General features: G+C 37.0%; 1 protein-coding gene across 1 annotated transcript in view; it reads right to left on the bottom strand.

The window, feature by feature from the left end:
- The window catches only part of Dpck (Dephospho-CoA kinase), a 28,925-nt gene that overhangs the window by 4,791 nt on the left and 3,446 nt on the right, over positions 1 to 20,688 (bottom strand). Inside the window, exons 2-4 of the mRNA XM_069835847.1 lie at positions 11,471 to 11,674; positions 8,407 to 8,494; positions 6,649 to 6,808 (exon numbers count right to left, since the gene is read on the bottom strand). Of these exons, the coding sequence (XP_069691948.1) occupies positions 6,649 to 6,808; positions 8,407 to 8,494; positions 11,471 to 11,674 (452 nt within the window). The remainder of the gene's footprint in view (positions 1 to 6,648; positions 6,809 to 8,406; positions 8,495 to 11,470; positions 11,675 to 20,688) is intronic.

Genomic DNA, 20,688 nt, shown 5'->3' with positions numbered 1-20,688 from the left:
TTTTTAGTAGGGCAGAATACGAACATGAGGTCCCTTTTATGAGTTGAAGGGAGACAGGCTGTAACATCGCGATATTTTGCAAATGGGAAGAGTTTTGAAGATTTTAAGTTTCCACTGCACTATTGTCTATCAGTTCAGCAAAAAAAAGTTGTGCCTCCTTTATGGATAAACTGAAAAAATACCAAATGATAAATAATTTATTTTAATAATAATGCAATATTTGTTTATTATAATATACAAACAGAAATATAAGAATTAGGTTCATTCTCCCAATTATGAGGAGAAAAGTGTCAGTAGATTGTTGTGCTGAGCATATATCTCTCAAGCAATCATTCTGATGGGGGCAGATAAAGTCAATTTTTTTCTTCCACTATGTTAATAATGTCAAAACAAATATTTATATGTAAATTTTGACCACTCAAGCGCAATTACGAGGGCCGTAAAGAAAATAAGTTTCTGTGGGACTGTTTATGGAAAGAAAACACAATTTCATAGAAAAATTTATTGAAACAGATACAACAATTGTTGAGCTATTTTTCAACATATTTCCCACTGGAAATGACACATTTGTCATACCGTGGGATCAGCTTTTGTATCCTGTGTCGTAGAAGTCTGCCACCTGGGATCGGAACCAGTGTGTGACATCCATCTGCACCTGTCTGTTGATCCCACAGTATGACAAATATCTCAAATCCAGTGGGAATATGTTGAAAAATAGCTCAACAATTGCCGTATCTTTTCTAATAATTCTTTCCATGAAATTGTGTTTTCTTTCTGTAAACAGCCCCAGGAAAACTTACTTTCTAGACAGCTCTCGTAATTGTGCTCGAGTGGCCAAAATTTGTATAAGCACTTGTTTTGGCGTTATTAACATGCTGGAAGAAAAACAAATCAAATTTTTTATGTGCTCACATAAGAATGTTTGTCAGTTGAATGACGTGTACAGTGGAGTTCAGTGTGTAGACTAGTAGACTAGATATATGCACACAAAGCTTAGGAGTTGAAAGTTGTGTTGAGAGAAACAGGAGCTTTTGATTTCTTTGAAATATAAGTGCACGAAACATCCATGACGATTGTTCACACTAATCATCTGTATCAGTTCCTTAGTTAGAGCTACGATGTTATTATCTTCTTAATTTCTTCCATTAATTAGAAAACAAGATGTGTATTTTTTCATCATCCATGGCTGCGCCTTAAAATACTGACGGAAATACTGATGAGCTCCTTTAAAAGACCAGTATAACTGTCAGTATCCCCACCACTCTGGTGCTCGAAAATCAGGAAATTCGAATCTCTTTCAGTATTGGCCGTCATTCCAGTGCTCACTCATATGATCAGTATTTGTTAATAGTGACGGTATTATTGACCATGTAAGGTCTGCATAAAAGCTATTGCCCTCAATCAGATTTAAACCTGCAAGGCTCGCATGTACTTGTGAGTGCAGTAACCACACAAATCATCCAAAATGACAGCAGGTGCGACCTTTCTGTAGCATTTTCTTAATAACGGAGTCACTCTCAATCACTGAATGGTTACTATATTCGTAATTTAATCTGAACTTCGGAGTTTGGGCTAGATCAAGGATTTTGGATTTTTAAAGCAGACAAAAATCCTAAACAGGGTAAACTTTGGAAGGGGAGTAAAAGTAAGAGGGCTCCAAGGAAAATTTACTAGTCATTTCTTGCCCATATTTCTGCTTCATCATGCACAGACGTCTTTACAGGCTTGTAAGACTAGTACTGAATACATTCAGTTTCTTATGGAAAAGATATATAAAACATAGGGAAGGGACTGAATATGGGTTTATAAAGTAAAATTAACGTATTAAAGAAGAAGTAATATATTATTTAAAAAAAATAACAGATACTTCTGTGTACGAGATAAACAGTATCTCTCCAATCTACTTTACAATTTATATTATAGTAGATCCTCGTCTATTGGAATTAAAGGGGTGGTGAAAGAGGGCAGATCCATTTCAGACAGTTGTTGTCTAGTGCCTTGCATCTGGCAATGAAGCCATTAGCAGTCGTGCTTTCCAATACTTTTGAACTGTAGTTTCTTCTGATCTTAATGCTTCACAGGTCTTCAAGTGATCTTCATTCATTTCTGCTGGATCGTTACACAGGACACATATTGGTGAAGCTGAGATACCTATTCTGTAGAGATGACTTGCTAGACAGTCATGATTTGTCAATAGTCTGAAGGCTGCAACTGCTGTTTTCCTTGGTCTCTGGGGGATTATATCTGAGTTGGAAAGTAGTGTAATCCATTTGTTGTCTTTAGCATTTGATTCTATTTCTTGTAGATATGAATGAGAAAATTTTGTAGTGATCAAGCGTTTTATTGAGGAATATGACAATCCAATGCCACCAGGTTGTCTTTTCGACATTTCTGGTCTTCTCTCCTGGCATTGGCTTAGTTGTAACTCACTTCTGAGGTTGGGGCGCCTGGAAGGCGGAGTTACATTACCCCGATGATGTGATAGGATGATTATGATAATGTGGTGCCAGGAGAGGTCTTAAATCTAAACTTAACCTAAATTCCAGACCATGCTGTGCTCTAACCGGGAATCGAACCCGGGACCCCATGAACTATAGCCAGAAGCTCTAACCACTAGACCATGAGGCTGGTCGGAATATGAGAAATTAAATTTAGGCTTTTGTTTTATTGTTGTGCCTTTCTTTGCAAGTATGTCTGTGGTTTCATTCCCCATGACTCCACAGTGTGCTGGAATCCATTGGAGATGGACAATCTTATTAACTTTTTGGAGTTGTGTTAACATTTTGTAGCATTCTCTTATTTTTGTTGACTTCTTTGTAGCATTTGAACATATTCCCTGAATTGCAGCTTTAGAATCTGAAAGAATTACTGTCTTGTATTTATTTAAGGGAAGATAATAATTGTCGGAGAGCAATGTGTATAGCCTCTATTTCACCATCATAATTTGTTGTGTCTCTGCCAACAGAATGATAAAAGGAAAAATGTGTACATGTAACCCCAGCTCCAGTAAGGTTTTCTGTGGTGGATCCATCGGTGTATATGTGTAGCCATTCTTCTGTAGGGTATCTAGTATTGATCGTTTCCAGTGCTAGAAGTTTTTGTATTTCAGATAGTTCATGGTAGTGAAATGAAGAGACTGCAGTCTTAATACGTACTAACAGTGTGAAACAAAAGCATGCACTTCATTATATTACATAATACACTCTACACAGTTTTTTTGTCAATGTAAAAGCACACACCTGATAAAATAACACCTACATCACAACCAGTTGTTATCTCTCATTCAACTGTAACTGGTTTCACAATTTATTCTTCGGTTAAGGTGTTGATAAACAAAAGGTACGTAAACAAACAATAATTTTCACGTGACAAGACCAACACTGGCCCTTACTGAACACAAAACAAGTGAACTGAGGGTGTGAAAAGCAAATTTTTTCTACCTATCGTATTCATTAAAGGGCACTTACCCTTATTTGTAGCCTTGCTTTGGGGTGAGAACAAGGTGATGGTTGTTTCATTGCATTGGCGTGCATTGACAGACCTCCAGAACATGATGCAGTTATATTGTAGAAAGAATTTTTTTAGGGAAAAAGTGTGTGTTTTACTTACTTACTTACTTACTTACTGGCTTTTAAGGAACCCGGAGGTTCATTGCTGCCCTCACATAAGCCTGCCATTGGTCCCTATCCTGAGCAAGACCAAACCAGTCCCTACCATCACATCCCACCTCCCTCAAATCCATTTTAATATTATCCTCCCATCTACGTCTCGGCCTCCCCAAAGGTCGTTTCCTCTCAGGCCTCCCAACTAACACTCTATATGCATTTCTGGATTCGCCCATACGTGCTACATGCCCTGCCCATCTCAAACGTCTGGATTTAATGTTCCTAATTATGTCAGGCGAATAATACAATGCGTGCAGCTCTGTGTTGTGTAACTTTCTCCATTCTCCTGTAACTTCATCCCTCTTAGCCCCAAATATTTTCCTAAGAACCTTATTCTCAAAAACCCTCAATCTCTGTTCCTCTCTCAAGTTTCACAGCCATACAGAACAACCGATAATATAACTGTTTTATAAATTCTAACTTTCAGATTTTTTGACAGCAGACTAGATGACAAAAGCTTCTCAACCGAATAATAACAGGCATTTCCCATATTTATTCTGCGTTTAATTTCCTCCTTAGTGTCATTCACATCGTTCACATTTGTTACTGTTGCTGTTTATTTGATTGTTCTATCTTATTGTTAGGTTTCGTAACAAGCTGTTTTTTACAGTGATGGGTTGTTAACCCTTAGCCCAACCCCCAAGCTGGAGGACCACCCCTTATTGGCTTTCCACGACTGCTTATTCAATATATTTGCAGCTACCCTCCATATCTGGAGGCGTCTCCTCTATCGGCAAAAGTGTGTGTTATGATGCAAAAAATATTGTATGTAAGCAAAAGATAAAATATACCCGAACACATAAATGGAAATAACATCTGAACAGACAATCTAATAATATATTGCTAAACAGACTTTTACAGTATATAGCAAGAGATAATAGAAGTATAGGGGCGACCAAATTCAAGATGGTTACAGCAAATTTTTGAGGTTGTAACCAGCAATGATGCCTAATCCCCATTGAAAAAGAAGAATATTTTTAATCCATTATTTCAGTTAAGTCTGGTTTAATTTTTATACAACTTCAGTTAATCTTGTTACTAAAGTAGATATTTAAAAATACACATCGCAGAAAAAAATTCAACGACAAAATTCGTGAGGTAATAAGTGAATCCCAGGCAAGTAATTTGAACAATAAATCTAAGACAGGAAATGTCATCATTTGCCACTAGAGGGAATCGATGTTGTCACTACAGAAATTCCTTAAAAAGCTTCAATGTTTGCGATGTGAGGCTAGTCTGAAAGTTATGGGTGACAAATAAAATTTGGAAGAGGGGAGGGATTTCAGATGCTACAATTTATACAATGAACATTTAATAACAAAATGAAAGGAAAACATACTTTAAAACAGAAATGAATACACATGTAACTAACAAGTCTTCCACAGACCATTGCAAAATTCACAAAAATTGTTCAAACTGGAGTCCACATGCCTAATGCATACACTACACGCCAAGATTAAACCTTATCAGCTAACTGCTGGCTAATGTCCACATGGCTCAGCATAGGCTGAATGATCATCCAACCAGTACAGAGATTACGTGTGGTCAACATGATGATTGCTCCAGTCGAAACTGGATTTCGCTATTTTCTGTAGCTCCCTAAATTCATCACAATTCGGGGTGGACACCAGTCCCATATACTGACCAAAATTTCATTAGAAAAGATGCCGACGACAATATGAGGATGATGATGATGATGATGATGATAATAATAATATTTCATATTATTAATAATAATAATAATAATAATAATAATAATAATAATAATAATAATAATGATGCATTTCTAAGTACGAATATTTGACCTAATTCATTATGATAATCTCGGAAAGTGAGGAAAATTCATTTTCTATTGGCCATCTCAAGGATCTAAACTACGTAAGACTGCAACAGTTTCTCATGTTGAAATAAGGAAAATTGAAAATATTCCACAATTGCAGCAAGGGTTTCGATAGCCCATAGACTATAGTTAAAGCTGCAGGAGGAATAGTACAAAATGTCAACATGCTGTGACAATTATATAGAGCCTTAATATAATCATATTTTCAACACTGCACACATGCACAAATAGGGTTGCCAACTCACCTGTATTTCCCGGGATCTCCCGTATTTGACCCTAATTTTTAACAGTCTCCTGGCTCCCATATTATTCTTCTTCTCTTCGAGCATTTTTCTCCCTTATTTTTGTATAATGTAAAAATTTTTATTCTAAACATTTGAAGGGTTGGCGGGAAGAATGATGAGGGTCCATAAAATGAAATTTTTTAGTTAGAGGTGCCATCTATTGGATTATGTTAAGAACTAATAGAGGCTTACATGGTTATTACAAAATCTCCAAGTGCAATAAAAAAATTAAAAGTAATGACATTAAGCATACAAATTAAAACAGTGTGTTTTAAAGTTTAAAATTCATTTTTCTCTAAAGTTTGTTATTTGGACCCTCATCGTTATTCTCACTAACCCTTCATTTGATTTTGCTGTGATTTGTTTAAATGATGAGTTTTTTTGTTCAAGAGATGCATTAAAATATGCAGTAATTATTAATAGAACGTAATGCTTGCCAAGAATGGGTTTTAAAATCAAACAGTATTGTTACAAATTTGGGGAAAGTGGCTAGTTCTGTTCTAAGCATACCAAATAGTAATGCTCATGCAAAGAGGTTATTTCATCGCATAAATAATAACTGGACAGATATTCGAAACATGAGCACAACACATTTAATCAAATCAGAGCTGAAAACTGCAGTTGACTTCAACTATTACTGTAGGATAAAGATGTTTTTTTAGAAACTGAACCGAATAATTTGTCTATTTTATATGTGAAACTTTGTCTATTCTTTAATCTCCCGCATTTTCTTAAAAAAAAAAAGTTGGCAACCCTACGTACACATATTCCACTTTCATACACGCACACACAGCAAATAAAATCTTGCAAGAGTGTTCCACATACACACAATATAATCTGGCAACTGTGTTCAACTTACCTGTTCATGAGTATCACTTATTGTCCCTGAGTTTTCCACAACGAAGTGTGCCTGCTCGCATTTACGTTCTAGTGACATCTGGACACCAATGCGCTTCTTGGCTTTAGCTTCTGACATCGAATTACGGTCCATCAGTCGCTGAAGCTGAAGGTCTTCCTCACTGCACAACCACGACAAACATACGTAATTCTAAACTACACTCTTTATAACTTACTGCCTTCAACTTTATTTTAAAATATATAGCAATTATACATCTTGATTACACAACTTTTAACACTGTATCACTTCGGAATATGTATGATAAGACTTTCTTGTGTTAAATTTTAACGTACCTTGTTTACATGTTTCGACCTATTTATGGGTCATCTTCAGAACTGGTCGTTGTTGGTCTTGGTGCCTCTTGTTGTTTCCTGTGAGGGTGCGTTCGTAGTGTAGAGTCAAAGAGTGTATGTGTTTTTAAATTGAGTTGTGTGTTGAGAATATCGTTGGGGTGTGTTTTCGTGTGTCTGTATATTTCACATTGTTCTAGTGTGTTGAGTTTCTGGCTTTTTGGTTGGATATGCAGTATTTTCATGTCTGTGTTGATGTCTCTGTAGGTATGGTTGGCATTTGTGATGTGTTCTGCATATGTGGAGATGTTTTGTAATTTTGTTATGGCTGTGATGTGTTCTTTGTAACGTGTTTGAAATGATCTGCCTGTCTGTCCTATGTAGACGTTGTTGCAGGTGTTACATTTGAGTTTGTATACGCCTGTGTGGTTGTATTTGTTTGTTTGTGTTGTTTGTGTGTTGAGATGTTTTTGTAGAGTGTTATTTGTTCTGTATGCGACCTCATTCAAGAAATTAAATTACAACATCGCATACAGAACAAATAACATTCTACAAAAACATCTCAACACACAAACAACACAAACAAACAAATACAACCACACAGGCGTATACAAACTCAAATGTAACACCTGCAACAACTTCTACATAGGACAGACAGGCAGATCATTTCAAACACGTTACAAAGAACACATCACAGCCATAACAAAATTACAAAACATCTCCACATATGCAGAACACATCACAAATGCCAACCACACCTACAGAGACATCAACACAGACATGAAAATACTGCACATCCAACCAAAAAGCCAGAAACTCAACACACTAGAACAATATGAAATATACAGACACACGAAAATACACCCCAATGATATTCTCAACACACAACTCAATTTCAAAACACATACTCTCTTTGACTCTACACTACGAACGCACCCTCACAGGAAGCAACAAGAGGCGCCAAGACCAACAACGACCAGTTCTGAAGATGACCCATAAATAGGTCGAAACATGTAAACAAGGTACATTAAAATTTAACACAAGAAAGTCTTATCATACATATTCCGAAAATATAGCAATTATTTACTGATGTAAATGTGGGGAAAAGCATGTAATGGTTTATTTCTAGTTACTTGAAACAACACACGGGAAAGATAACTAAAATTTAAATTACTGTACATGTAGCTAAAAAAAAAAAGCATGCACACGCTCGCACACACACACACATTAAATAGGGCTCACATACAAACTTCTTTCAGGACATGGAAAAATGTAAGAATTTGATTTTATCATCATGCACAACATACTACATCCTTATATCATTATTAAGGCCGTGACGTGTTCGAAAATAACATGTCATCGTTATTGAAGGCATGTCTTTATCAGTATACTATGTTTTCTAATAAAATTCCTACGTTCAGATACTTACCAAGTTACAACTATTATCTTATAGAGGTAATCTAACATGCTTCCAGATTCAAACAGGAGTGGTAAGTCCATTACTATGAACTGATGACCTGTAACATTACAAAGGAACATCCTTGAGCTTTAATGTTCTGCAACAATAAATTTTTCTATGTAGCATTTCAAATAAATGTCAATAATAATAATAATAATAATAATAATAATAATAATAATAATAATAATAATAATAATAATAATAATAATAGTAATAATAATAATAATAATAATAATAATAATGTCTGTTGTTGTTTAGTCAACTGTCCAGCTTGAACTTCATAACTGACACCAATAAGGCATCACTCATGAGGAAACTAAGCCAGGAGATCTTATTCGTGATTGAAGGATTAATGAAGATAAATAAAATTAATATTAAGATGGTCACTGCCACCACCATCACCACGACTACTACAAGAAATGTATCTTCTCACATTTCTTCTGAAATTTTTAATTCTGTTTTAAAATTTGTAAAACTATGATTATAGTCCAGAGAAAAAATATACGCAAAGCATGTGTGCTACATTTTGTAAGTATTACTCGCACAAAATAGCCACGATTAACAGGTTGGGTTTCTGTTCCACCACAAAGTCAGTTTTTCTACAGAATTCCTTGCAGTTACAGTGCCACTTGTGGTTATTTTCAATGCACTATACACAATATGTAAACATTAGCTAATTTAAGAAATGTCGGAAATCAAGGGGTCCCTTACAAGGTCCCTATTTCACTCAGCCTACTGCAATGCCAGTGATTTTACTTAAACATTTCACTATTCTTGCCAGACCCTGTAGTAGATTTAATGTATACAAAATACAGTTTTCTTCATACTGTACTCCAACCACGAGAAAGTCTTTGGGGACTGAGACGAAGCGGGGTAATGCTGTGAATGAATGTTGATGTCATAAGATGTCATAAGGTCACACACGTGGGTACTCGTATCTGTATTGGCTAGCTCTCACAGCACAAACAATAACATTGATACACACATATTGATACTACCCTAGTTACAAAATTAGATCACTGTTAATCTCCTGGTCTTTTAATCTCTCCATACAGGAAATGTTGTTGTTGTTGTTTTCTAATGCCAGGCGTTTGACAATAAAGTCATTTGACCTCTTGCACTCCAATATTTTTCAAAGATATTATCATGACCAGCCACTGAAGCACAGATTTTGAGGTGTTCCGAATCCATTTCTTGGTTTGAGTTGCACAATGGGCAGTTAGGGGACGATATATTCCAATTCTATGCAGGTGTTTGGCCAAACAATCATGGCCTGTTGCCAATCTAAATGCAGCTACAGACGATTTTCGTGGTAAATCGGGAATTAACTGTGGATTTTGATGCAGAGAGTTCCATTTTTTCCCTTGGGATTGAGTTATCAAATTTTGTTTGTTGAAGTCTAAGTATGTAGATTTAATAAATCTCTTCACAGAGTAATACGTAGATTTAGTAACAGGTCTGTAAGTAGCAGTGCTGCCCTTCTTTGCTAAAGCATCTGCATTCTCGTTTCCCAGAATTCCACAATGGGACGGTATCCATTGGAATACAATTCTTTTATTGAGTGATATTAATTGAGAGAGCATTTTAGTTATTTCTGCTGTTTGAGATGAAGGTGTGTGTTTAGAGACGATTGATAGAATAGCTGCTTTGGAGTCTGACAATATAACTGCATTCTTAAATTTATTGATGTGGCATAGAAGATTCCTGAGACTCTCACTTACTGCAATGATTTCACCATCAAAACTTGTTGTTCCATATCCAAGAGATCTATAAAGTGAGAAGAGACAGCACGTAACACCTGCACCGGCACCTTGTTCTCTGGAGATCAAGGATCCGTCATTGTATAAATGAAGCCAGTTTTGTGGAGGGTACCTAATATTAATTGTCTATAAAGACAATTGTTTCAGTATTTCAGTGTTTACTTCTGATTTCTGTATTTCTTCTGTTAAATTTAGATTATATTCTATATTTAATAGAGTTAATAGGAAATAACATATGCAGGAGAGCGCATGGTTTTTAAACTGACGTTATAAGGGTAATATTATCTATCTACTGCGCTCCAATAGATGACGCAATAGTAAGCACATTCCTTTCATGGTTGATCTCCTGGTTGGAGAACAGTACATTAAGAACAAAAACAAAATTCCACAACTAGACCCACCAATAGTATGCTCTCTGCTATTAGTAACAGATAACACCTAAGTATCAATCATAATAGTACCAGTAGCTGAAAATAAAAGAGTGTAAGCATGTTAATTCAAAATCTCACTGTCTACAACTTTCTATGTGTAGCAATACCTACCTACCAACATATGCATACAAGGTGCATATATTAAAAATTGGTGTCACTTTCTAATTAGAAACTTTACAAGTTCTATATATACATTGAGTCTCTAAGGTCACACAGCAACTAGTGAATGCATCCTGCCTCAACTGAAGTGGGCATTCTCCCCCGATTAAATTAGTCTCGTAGACACGGCAAGAAAAAAACGGACACAATTACAAGGACGAATCTGTACATTTGAAGTCCTCCATTTGGACTGGCTGTTGTTCAGTTTGTCACATAGCTCTGTTCCGTGGAGTACTGTATGACAGTGAACAACGTTTTCAGTTCATTTGGTGTTGCTAGTGCATGCATGGTGTATTGTGGGTCCCTATCACCATAGCATGGCACATCTTCAGGTTGTGGATACAGGAGACGGCCTCCAGATATGGAAGGCAGCTCCGAATATATTGAATAAACAATCACGGACAGTCAATATGGGGTGGTCCTCCAATTTAGGGGTTGGACAAGGGCTAACAACACATCACCGTAAAAAAGAGCTTGTTACGAAACCCCAACATTAGCCTCGGAATGAGACTGATTCTTTGCCACGACCACAGCAAAGGAATAAGGTTATGAGATTTGGTATTTGGAATATCACAAGTCTTTATAGAAGAGGAGGGGTAACATTAGTAGCAAAATAACTAGCCAGATATAGAATAGATTTTGTGAGTGCACAGGAGGTTAGGTCATGCGTAACTGTCAACTTGCCTTGGAAAAAACATCTTACAGCCGCCCAAAACATCTCACTGTAGATTTCTGGATGTGTAATTTCATTTAATAATCTTCTCTTCTCCACATTGTCGAAGATGATCTCTCCGAGTGCCTCGCGATTGAGTTGTCCATCTTTGTGAAAAACTTCTTCCCCAAATTCCTTTCTTATCCTATGCCACGCTTTCCTTCCAGGCTCGACAACTGCAACATATTACAGAAGTACATCATATGAATAAAGACAATTTTAATTGCGCCATTTTGATTACCACGAAGTGAAGTGAGATAATCATTTTCATTCTACTCTTAGCTCTAACTTTCGCAAAAGTGGAAATAAGCAAATCAATAAAATACATTCATATTAATTTCAAATGATTGGATATGTTTTAATCAGTGTTTTATCCTTAATACAATTATAAAAAATAAAATATGGGTGATCAACGTTATCCCTCAGTAAGACTGACCACCATACAACAGCAGCACAGAATTATAGAGGCAGCATTGAAAGATAATCATTCTAACCACCATTAAATTTCATCAAGCAGTTTTTAAATTATGTGGGGTGAGATTGATCAAAACCCAACCAGTAATCAGCCCAAGCAGGAATCGAACCTACAACCGGGCGCAACTCTGGATCTGCAGGCAAGAGTCTCAGCCAACTGAGCTACACCGGTGGCTTTCTTCATCTTGAGTCCATATATTTTTTGTAGAGAGTACCATATCTAAGCCTGTACTTCTCCGCAGCTTTTTGTAAGGACATATCAGCGGTCCCTAGGAAGAACACTGTAACTGAAATTTTGATGAATTTGAGTTTTAATCATAGACCAGAAGGTTTTAAACCATCTGTGGTATAAATATGATTAAAATCGACTGGATGTTTGGGCAGGACAGAAATACTGTAACCAACATTGATTATATTATGTAGAATAATATTGTAGCCTATCTCACTTAAGAATTTGTCGACTATATTTTCGCAATAATGCCCTGTTAAAATTATTCTAAGTGACATACCATAGTCTTCTCTGTAGGAAATGAATGAATAATTGAATCAGTGTATGTAATTTGAAGGTATTGTATCTGCATTCTGCAACAACATGTAGACCTATAGTCATCTTATTCCATTCTAAGTTGTCAGCTTTGTGTGAAACGAGAAACAACAAAAGACGCTACAATACAGCAAAGTAAGCGAGGATGTTATTTCTTGCAAAGGAGGTGTATCTATGAAGATGTAGAAGAAAATTTTCCTGCTATGGTAAGTTTGATTATGCTGTGTTTTGTTGTTACTTACTGTATGATGTGTTTTTGATAGATATGGACTGACAACTTCAAAAAGTGTCCAGCCTTTCAATGCTCCTCAAAGTTAAACAATAATAATAATAATAATAATAATAATAATAATAATAATAATAATAATAATAATAATTGAGAGTTGGCCATGACAATATGTTTCTCAGTCCTAAATGTGCCTCTACATTATTTATGTGTTTTCAAGAAGTATTGCCTTTTGTTTGTATTCATTTATGTTCATGTTATAAGAAATAGTGATCTGTGATCGTGTTCATGTTAGTGTTGTGTTCTCTTAAATATTTTATTGACATATGGTCATTTTATTCATTCGTGTGTGTTTAATGATTTTCGTTAGCAACACTTTTCCTATCTTCCTACGTTGAATAGGAAGTTAATCTCTTGACTTTATATGTTGCAGTACATTCATTTAATTTAAATGGCATAATTAATTGTGAACTGTGATTGTGGACGTGTTCGTGAATTGAACTATTAAGTAGGTTAATGAAATATTGACATTTTCATTGTGCAAGAGTTTATTTATATTCGTTAGCAACACGTTGCTATATGTTTGTTTTATTTAACCTGATTCATATCTTCGTTTATGAATGCCAGTGAATCCATTAAATGCCTGCTCTGTGATAATCCTAGAACTTCTGAAGAATATAGTTTAATTTTATGTGCAGAGTGTAAGTGCTGGTTCCACTGCAGCTGTGTCTATCTATGCAGTGATGAAGTAAGAGTCCTCGGTGAGTCTAACTCCCCCTGGCTCTGTCCATCTTGTTCATCAAAAGGTGGAACACATAATATCTCAGCCCTAATTATGTCGAATTAGTCTCGTGCCCAATTTGCACTGGCAGTGATGTTAAATATTACAAAGGCTTGAAAGGACTGCGAATACACTGGGCTAGGGCTCATCCCAATGAACCTCCTGACGATCTTCTGTTAAATTCAGAAAATACTTCTTTTGAGTTTTTCCATCAAAAGATTGCTAATTGTAAACTCAATACAAGGTCTTGATAATCCATTTTTGAATCTTGTGTACACCACTTTTAACACTTGAATATAATTAATTGATGAACTAGTGGACTTACTCGTGTTAAATATGTAATATTCGTCCGGCTTACAGCTGTTTCAGTGCATCACGCACCATCATCAGAGCCTACTAGATCGCGGCGTCATCTCGAACTTCTCTGCCTGTTAGGAGGGTGTGTTTTATTGTTGGAATGTGTTGGATTGTGGAGTCGAATAGTGTGTGTGTACTGAAATTGATCTGTGTGTTGAGGATTTGATCAGGGTGTGTTTTAGTGTGTTTGTATATTTCGTATTGTTCTAGTGTGTTGAGTTTTTGGTTCTTGGGTTGTGTGTCGATCACATAACCAATGCCAACCATACATACAATAACATAAATACGGACATGGAAATCCTACACACACAACCCATGCATTGTTGAAGCTAAAGTAGCAGACGGTGATGTAAAGGGAGCTGTTCGAATTCTATCTTCTGATTCAGGAGTAGCTCGTGCTTCACGAGTTATACAAGAGACTTTAGTACAAAAACACCCTCCACCATCATGGCCCTTGGCATTTCCAGATCCTCCTACCCCCCGATGAAGTGTGTTTGTCAGTATCTCAAGATATGGTTTTGCAAGGAATAAAAAACTTTCCTAATGGTTCTGCATCTGGTATTGATGGGATTCGCCCCCAACATTTAAAAGCTCTCACATCCAAATCTGCTGGAGATTCTGGTAGGCGACTCCTAAATGCTATTACTAGATTATGTAATCTAATGTTGGCTGGTAAAGTTAATCCTGAAATTTGTTCTCATTTATATGGAGCATCTTTAATTGCCATTGAAAAGAAAAATGGCGGGATACATCCAATCGCAGTTGGAAATACCTTTTGCAGATTATCGGCTAAGTTAGCTTGCACTTCTGTTAAGGAGAAAGTTGGTCAACATTTACGCCCTCAGCAGCTTGGTTTTGGCACCGCTAAAGGATGTGAAGCCATCATTCACTCAGTACATTCATTTCTAAATCAGAACGAAGGCAGTCAAAATGTTCTTCTTAAGATCGATTTTAGAAATGCATTTAATTGCCTTGAAAGAGACACAACGCTTGAACTTGTTAAGAGCAAGATCCCTCAACTTTATGCATTCTTGTGGCAAGCTTATAGAAACCCATCTAACCTGTATTACAATTCTGACATCATTTCATCGCAGACTGGAGTCCAACAAGGTGACCCGATAGGTCCACTGCTATTTAGTCTAACCTGAATTCTGTCATTACGCATTTGAATAGTACCTTGAACATCTTTTATCTGGATGACGGTATTTTGGGAGGGGATCCAGATATGGTCCTTTCTGATCTTGAAAAACTTACAGATTCCTGCAGATCCATTGGGTTGGAGATTAATCCCGATAAATGCGAATTATACTTCTGCTCTACACAAGACGATACTGTAGTGTCCGCATTCAATAATATAGCTCCAGGGATTAAGATAGTATCTCGATCTAATTTGACTCTCCTTGGATCTCCCATTTTTCTTCCCACTGTAGAGTCAAGTATGCGTGAAAAGCTTGAAATTATGAAGCAACTGTTTGATGGTCTGCAATCTCTTTCCACACATACAGCGTACTTTCTCTTAAAGAACTGTTATTTAATTCCTAAATTAACATATTTTCTTCGCACCACCCCATTATGGCTTTTTCCATCCCTACTTCCAGAGACTGATGATCTACTGAGAAACTGTCTGGAATCGAGTCTCAATATACGTCTTGAAGATAACAATTGGATTTTAGCCACTCCGCCTATTGCTTTTGGAGGTCTTGCAATCCGGAATGTGAGTGATGTTTGTCTGCCTGCTTTCTTGGCTTCTGCATATGGAGTCCTTGATTTCGTCAAGTCCATTCTCTCAATTAACGGTGATGAAATCGGGATCTGTTATGTGAACGAGGCTTTGGAGAAATGGTTCAGCATTACAGGAAACAACAACCTCCCAGCTTCTCGTGATATTCAGAAACAATGGGACCACATCCATGCCTCTGATATCTACCAGGCTCTACTAGTGTCTTCATTGTCTGAGGTCGATCAAGCTAGATACCATGCTATACGACAGAAGGAATCAGGGTGTTGGCTTAAGACAATACCATCTTCCAATATTGGCACATTAATGGACAATATGTCCTTTAAAATTGCTGTCGTCTTAAGACTCGGGTGCAAGATCTGTTTTCCACATAAATGTCTTTGTGGAGCCACTGTTGATCCCTATGGTCACCATGGCTTAAGTTGCCCCAAAAATACCGGAAGATTTTCCAGGCACTTTCAATTAAATGACATCATTAAAAGGGCACTTGTCTCTGCTGGTTTTCCATCAATCCTGGAACCTATTGGAATCTGCCGTTCTGATGGAAAAAGACCAGATGGATTGACCTTGACACCCTGGTCTCATGGAAAATCTCTACTATGGGATGCCACTTGTGTCGACACTTTAGCACCATCCCATTTGCCTGTCACCTCCAAAGTTGCTGGTTCTGCTGCAACATCCGCAGTGAGCATCAAAAGGAATAAGTATCAGGATCTCCAGGACAGATACTTGTTCTCTGTTTTTGCTGTTGAGACGTTGGGACCTTGGTGCTCAGAGGCTAAAATGCTGGTTTCAGACATCGGGAAAAAGTTGCAAGCGCTCAATGGAGATTCCAGGTCGACTGACTTCTTGAGACAAAGAATCGCTATTGCTATCCAGAGTGGGAATTCTGCCAGTGTTATTGGGACATTTCCTCAAACACTGACTTTGGAGGAAATATTTTATTTTTAAAATTCAAAATATTGGCCTAATACCGGAATCAACTGTGTTTGTTGAAGTAGCATGACTTGAAGAGTCCTGAAGGAATTCTGTTGGAAGACGTTCAGGAATCTTTGCCACATTGTAATAAAACCCTCAAGGCTTTGCAGAATGAGATCATTATATCTCGCGACCGATTGACAAGAAGAAGATTGTGTTCTTCACAAACAAGACAGCAGCTCTGCCTGTGGACGATGAGTTCCAGAAACTCTGGCGTTCTGTAACAGTTGAGAGCATGGATAACATGAAGATAGAGGAATATCTGGAGAAACAGGGAATCCACTCCATGGAAGATCATAGACCCAAGAAGGCGACACTCCACAAGTGTAAGAAACCGAACCAGCGCAAGAAGCAGCTCAAGAAGCCGCGAGACAACGAGCACTTGGCTGACACCCTGGAAACGTACGTTGACAAGTGAAGATCGGAGAAGTGAGAGTGGGATTGATTATTTCTTGTGACGTTGGTAGAGGAGACTGATGCTGTTGACTGAACATGAAGACCGGTAGACAATGCATGTGCATTGTGTGCGACTGAAATGATGACGAAAGTGTGTATGTTATATCATGTAAATTCCAATCAAGTTAACAGAAATGTAAAAATAATTTTTGTGTTGTACTGGTATTAATAAACAAGTTACATTCCATAAAAAAAATAATAGGAAGCAAGGATGAAGATGATTTTTCTTTAGTTAATGGCTTCATGTATCAAATTACTAGCCACCGTATAAATAAATAAATAAATAAACAAACAAAACAAAACCAAACAAACAAATAAATAAATAAACAAATAAAAAATAAATAAATAAATATTTCGTAAAATAACCTTTAGTTTTAATTGCTATTTTATGGCCCATATTCATCAGTTCCGGTTAATGGAGGAAGTTTTATTTTTAATCCATGTACTTTACACACTTTCTGAAGACTTCATATGATCAATTTTAATCTATTTTCATTGATTTGACTTTCACAATCTAATAAGACCACAAATAGGGAAATAATAATGATAATGGTGATAATAATAATAATAATAATAATAATAATAATAATAATAATAATAATAATAATAGGGCCTAAAATAATGTCTAAATGAAAGCGTAAAACATTAACAAAATGTCCTATTAAATCCATGCAATCCCCCCTTTCAGTTTTATTTTCCCCCCTCAGGGAAAATATTCTCATATCATTTCTGACTGTAATACAAAATAATATCAATTTTTAACACCAGATGAAACTAGTTTGCAATTTCTCAATCCTGTAAAAAACAAATAGCCTTGAAAATGCAACTTATCTTTGTGATAAATTAATGTACAGTTGTGCTTCTTCTTCCTTTCACTTTTTCTTTAGATAAGACAAAGTATTACAAATACATCCATAATCTACAGATTTTTAACTCCTTTGCCGTATAATTATCACTTTTAGTTCCTTTTCATGCACCGTAGGCTATGTATATGAAAATAAGCGAAACTTGTTTTAGAAATGATAACATTAAATTATTCAAACTTGGTATGGAATTACGAAATCCCCTTTTTGTGGGTTTCTGGACACTGGCATCAACTTTCTCTATTTAAACAGAGCCTTTATCAACTTTCTCCAGTGCTGCACTCAGAGAACTTAAGGCATATATTTTCAAAACATTTCAAAGGATTTGGAGTGACATAACCTCTATTTAATTGTCTATGGAAGTAACAGTGTCACCGACTGTGGCAAGCTTAGTAGCTGAGACATAAAACACTGCATGAGCCAACAATGTTTATAAATAAAGTTTTGCATTTGCCTCTGTGTTCATTTGATTTCCACGAAAAATGAGACAAATTAACGGACCTAACTTCAGTGCTTCAAACTATGGTAGCCTATCTTAAATCGTCCAGAAGACAGAGAAGAATCAGCAGATAAAGAAATAATGCAAATGAGTTTCATTAACTTAAAACAATTTGTCTTAAAAACTATATACTATCTTTTCTAGCATCCTATACTCAATCTCAAGCATTTCTTACATGAAAGACATATATGCTGTGAATTATATGTACGTGAAAGCTGTATTTTTTTTTAGTAGGTTATTTTACGACGCTTTATCAACATCTAGGTTATTTAGCGTCTGAATGAGATGAAGGTGATAATGCCGGTGAAATGAGTCCGGGGTCCAACACCGAAAGTTACCCAGCATTTTGCTCATGTTGGGTTGAGGGAAAACCCCGGAAAAAACCTCAACCAGATAACTTGCCCCGACCGGGAATCGAACCCGGGCCACCTGGTTTCGCGGCTAGACGTGCTAACCGTTACTCCACAGGTGTGGACTTGTGAAAGCTGTAATTAAGTCCAAATTTTATCACCCTTTATTACTAATCAGATGTAATATCGTACAATGTTATCAAAGGTAAATAATATGCAAATCTAATCTTTCAGGTAAAGCTTCCTGTAAAGCAGATTTGAATAATTTCAAGGGAAAAATTGTTCCGGAGCCAGGTATCGATCCCGGGACCTCTGGTTGAACGTACCAGCGCTCTGCCAACTGAGCTACCCGGGAACTCTACCCAGCATCGTCTCAACTTTTCCCTTTATATCCACACAACTCCCATGGGCTGACGAAATGCCAGAGACCCATATCGAGTGCACACAAACACTGTGTGACTTGAAATTGTGGTTTTCTGTTAACGTACACAGTGACGTATATATTATGCAAATCTAATCTTTCAGGTAAAGCTTCCTGTAAAGCAGATTTGAATAATTTCAAGGGAAAAATTGTTCTGGAGCCGGGTATCGATCCCGGGACCTCTGGCTGAACGTACCAGCGCTCTGCCAACTGAGCTACCCGGGAACTCTACCCAACACCGTCTCAACTTTTCCCTTTATATCCACACAACTCCCGTGGGCTGACGAGCTTCCTGTAAAGCAGATTTGAATAATTTCAAGGGAAAAATTGTTCCAGAGCCGGGTATCGATCCCGGGACCTCTGGTTGAACGTACACCTCTGGAACAGAGGTCCCGGGATCGATACCCGGCTCCAGAACAATTTTTCCCTTGAAATTATTCAAAGGTAAATAACTTTCTATTACGGTATTTGAAGCTCATTGTCTTGAGTATCCAGTGCACATAGTTAATTCATACATAGGCTACATTATATCGATATACAAAATTTAAAAATGCAAATGCTGCTAAAGACCTTGCACTACAGCAGCTTAATTTTTGTTTTTTCTTTTTATTTTACGACACTTTATAAATTGCTATGGTTACCCAGTAGCATCTGAGTGAAATGACAGTGATAAAGCTAATGAAATAAATCCAAGAGTCCAGCACCGAAAGTTACTCAGCATTTGCTCTTAATGGGTTGAGGAAAAACCCCGGAAAAACCTCAACCAGGTAACTTGTTCCAACCAGGATTTGAACCCGGATTTGCTCGTTTCATTGTCAGACATGATTAAAAATACGGAAAATTAGAAAAATGAAATACAGAAGAAATTCAGATATTGAAACACATTAGAAAAGTTTTATTTTATATAATGGAGTGCAAGAGGTCAAATGACTTTACTGTCAAATGCCTGGCATTAGAAAACAACATTTATTTACGGTCGGCACCTGTTCATTCACTCTTCAATGAAGGAGAATGGAGATGTAGTAGATCCGTGGCCTCATTTCTTTTAGGGATCATACTGACTTTTGCCTTAGCACCTTAGGAAAACCACAGAAAACCACAGACACGATTAACTGTCTCAATTTAGAAGAGTAGGCCTAGTCAATAGGCTCTGAGATGATTGTATTAAGATAGAGCCCTATCAACTCTGAGGGCATGATGATGGGAAGGGTGTTATTGTTATTTTAATGGTCCGAGTTGAATTTCACCACGAGATACCACGATACTGGGATGTTGATGGTATAAGATGAGCTGGGGATGGGTTTTGGTCCTGAGACTCGGTCAGGTGTGGGGATGGGTTTTGGTCCTGAGACTCGGTCAGGTGTGGGGATGGGTTTTGGTCCTGAGACTCGGTCAGGTGTGGGGATGGGTTTTGGTCCTGAGACTTGGTCAGGTGTGGGGATGGGTTTTGGTCCTGAGACTCGGTCAGGTGTGGGGATGGGTTTTGGTCCTGAGACTTGGTCA

The sequence above is a fragment of the Periplaneta americana genome, chromosome 9, assembly GCF_040183065.1.
Source record: "Periplaneta americana isolate PAMFEO1 chromosome 9, P.americana_PAMFEO1_priV1, whole genome shotgun sequence".
Taxonomy (NCBI): Eukaryota; Metazoa; Arthropoda; class Insecta; order Blattodea; family Blattidae; genus Periplaneta; species Periplaneta americana.
The sequence above is the reverse complement of the archived record's forward strand: the minus strand, read 5'-3'. Positions and strand labels throughout refer to the sequence as shown.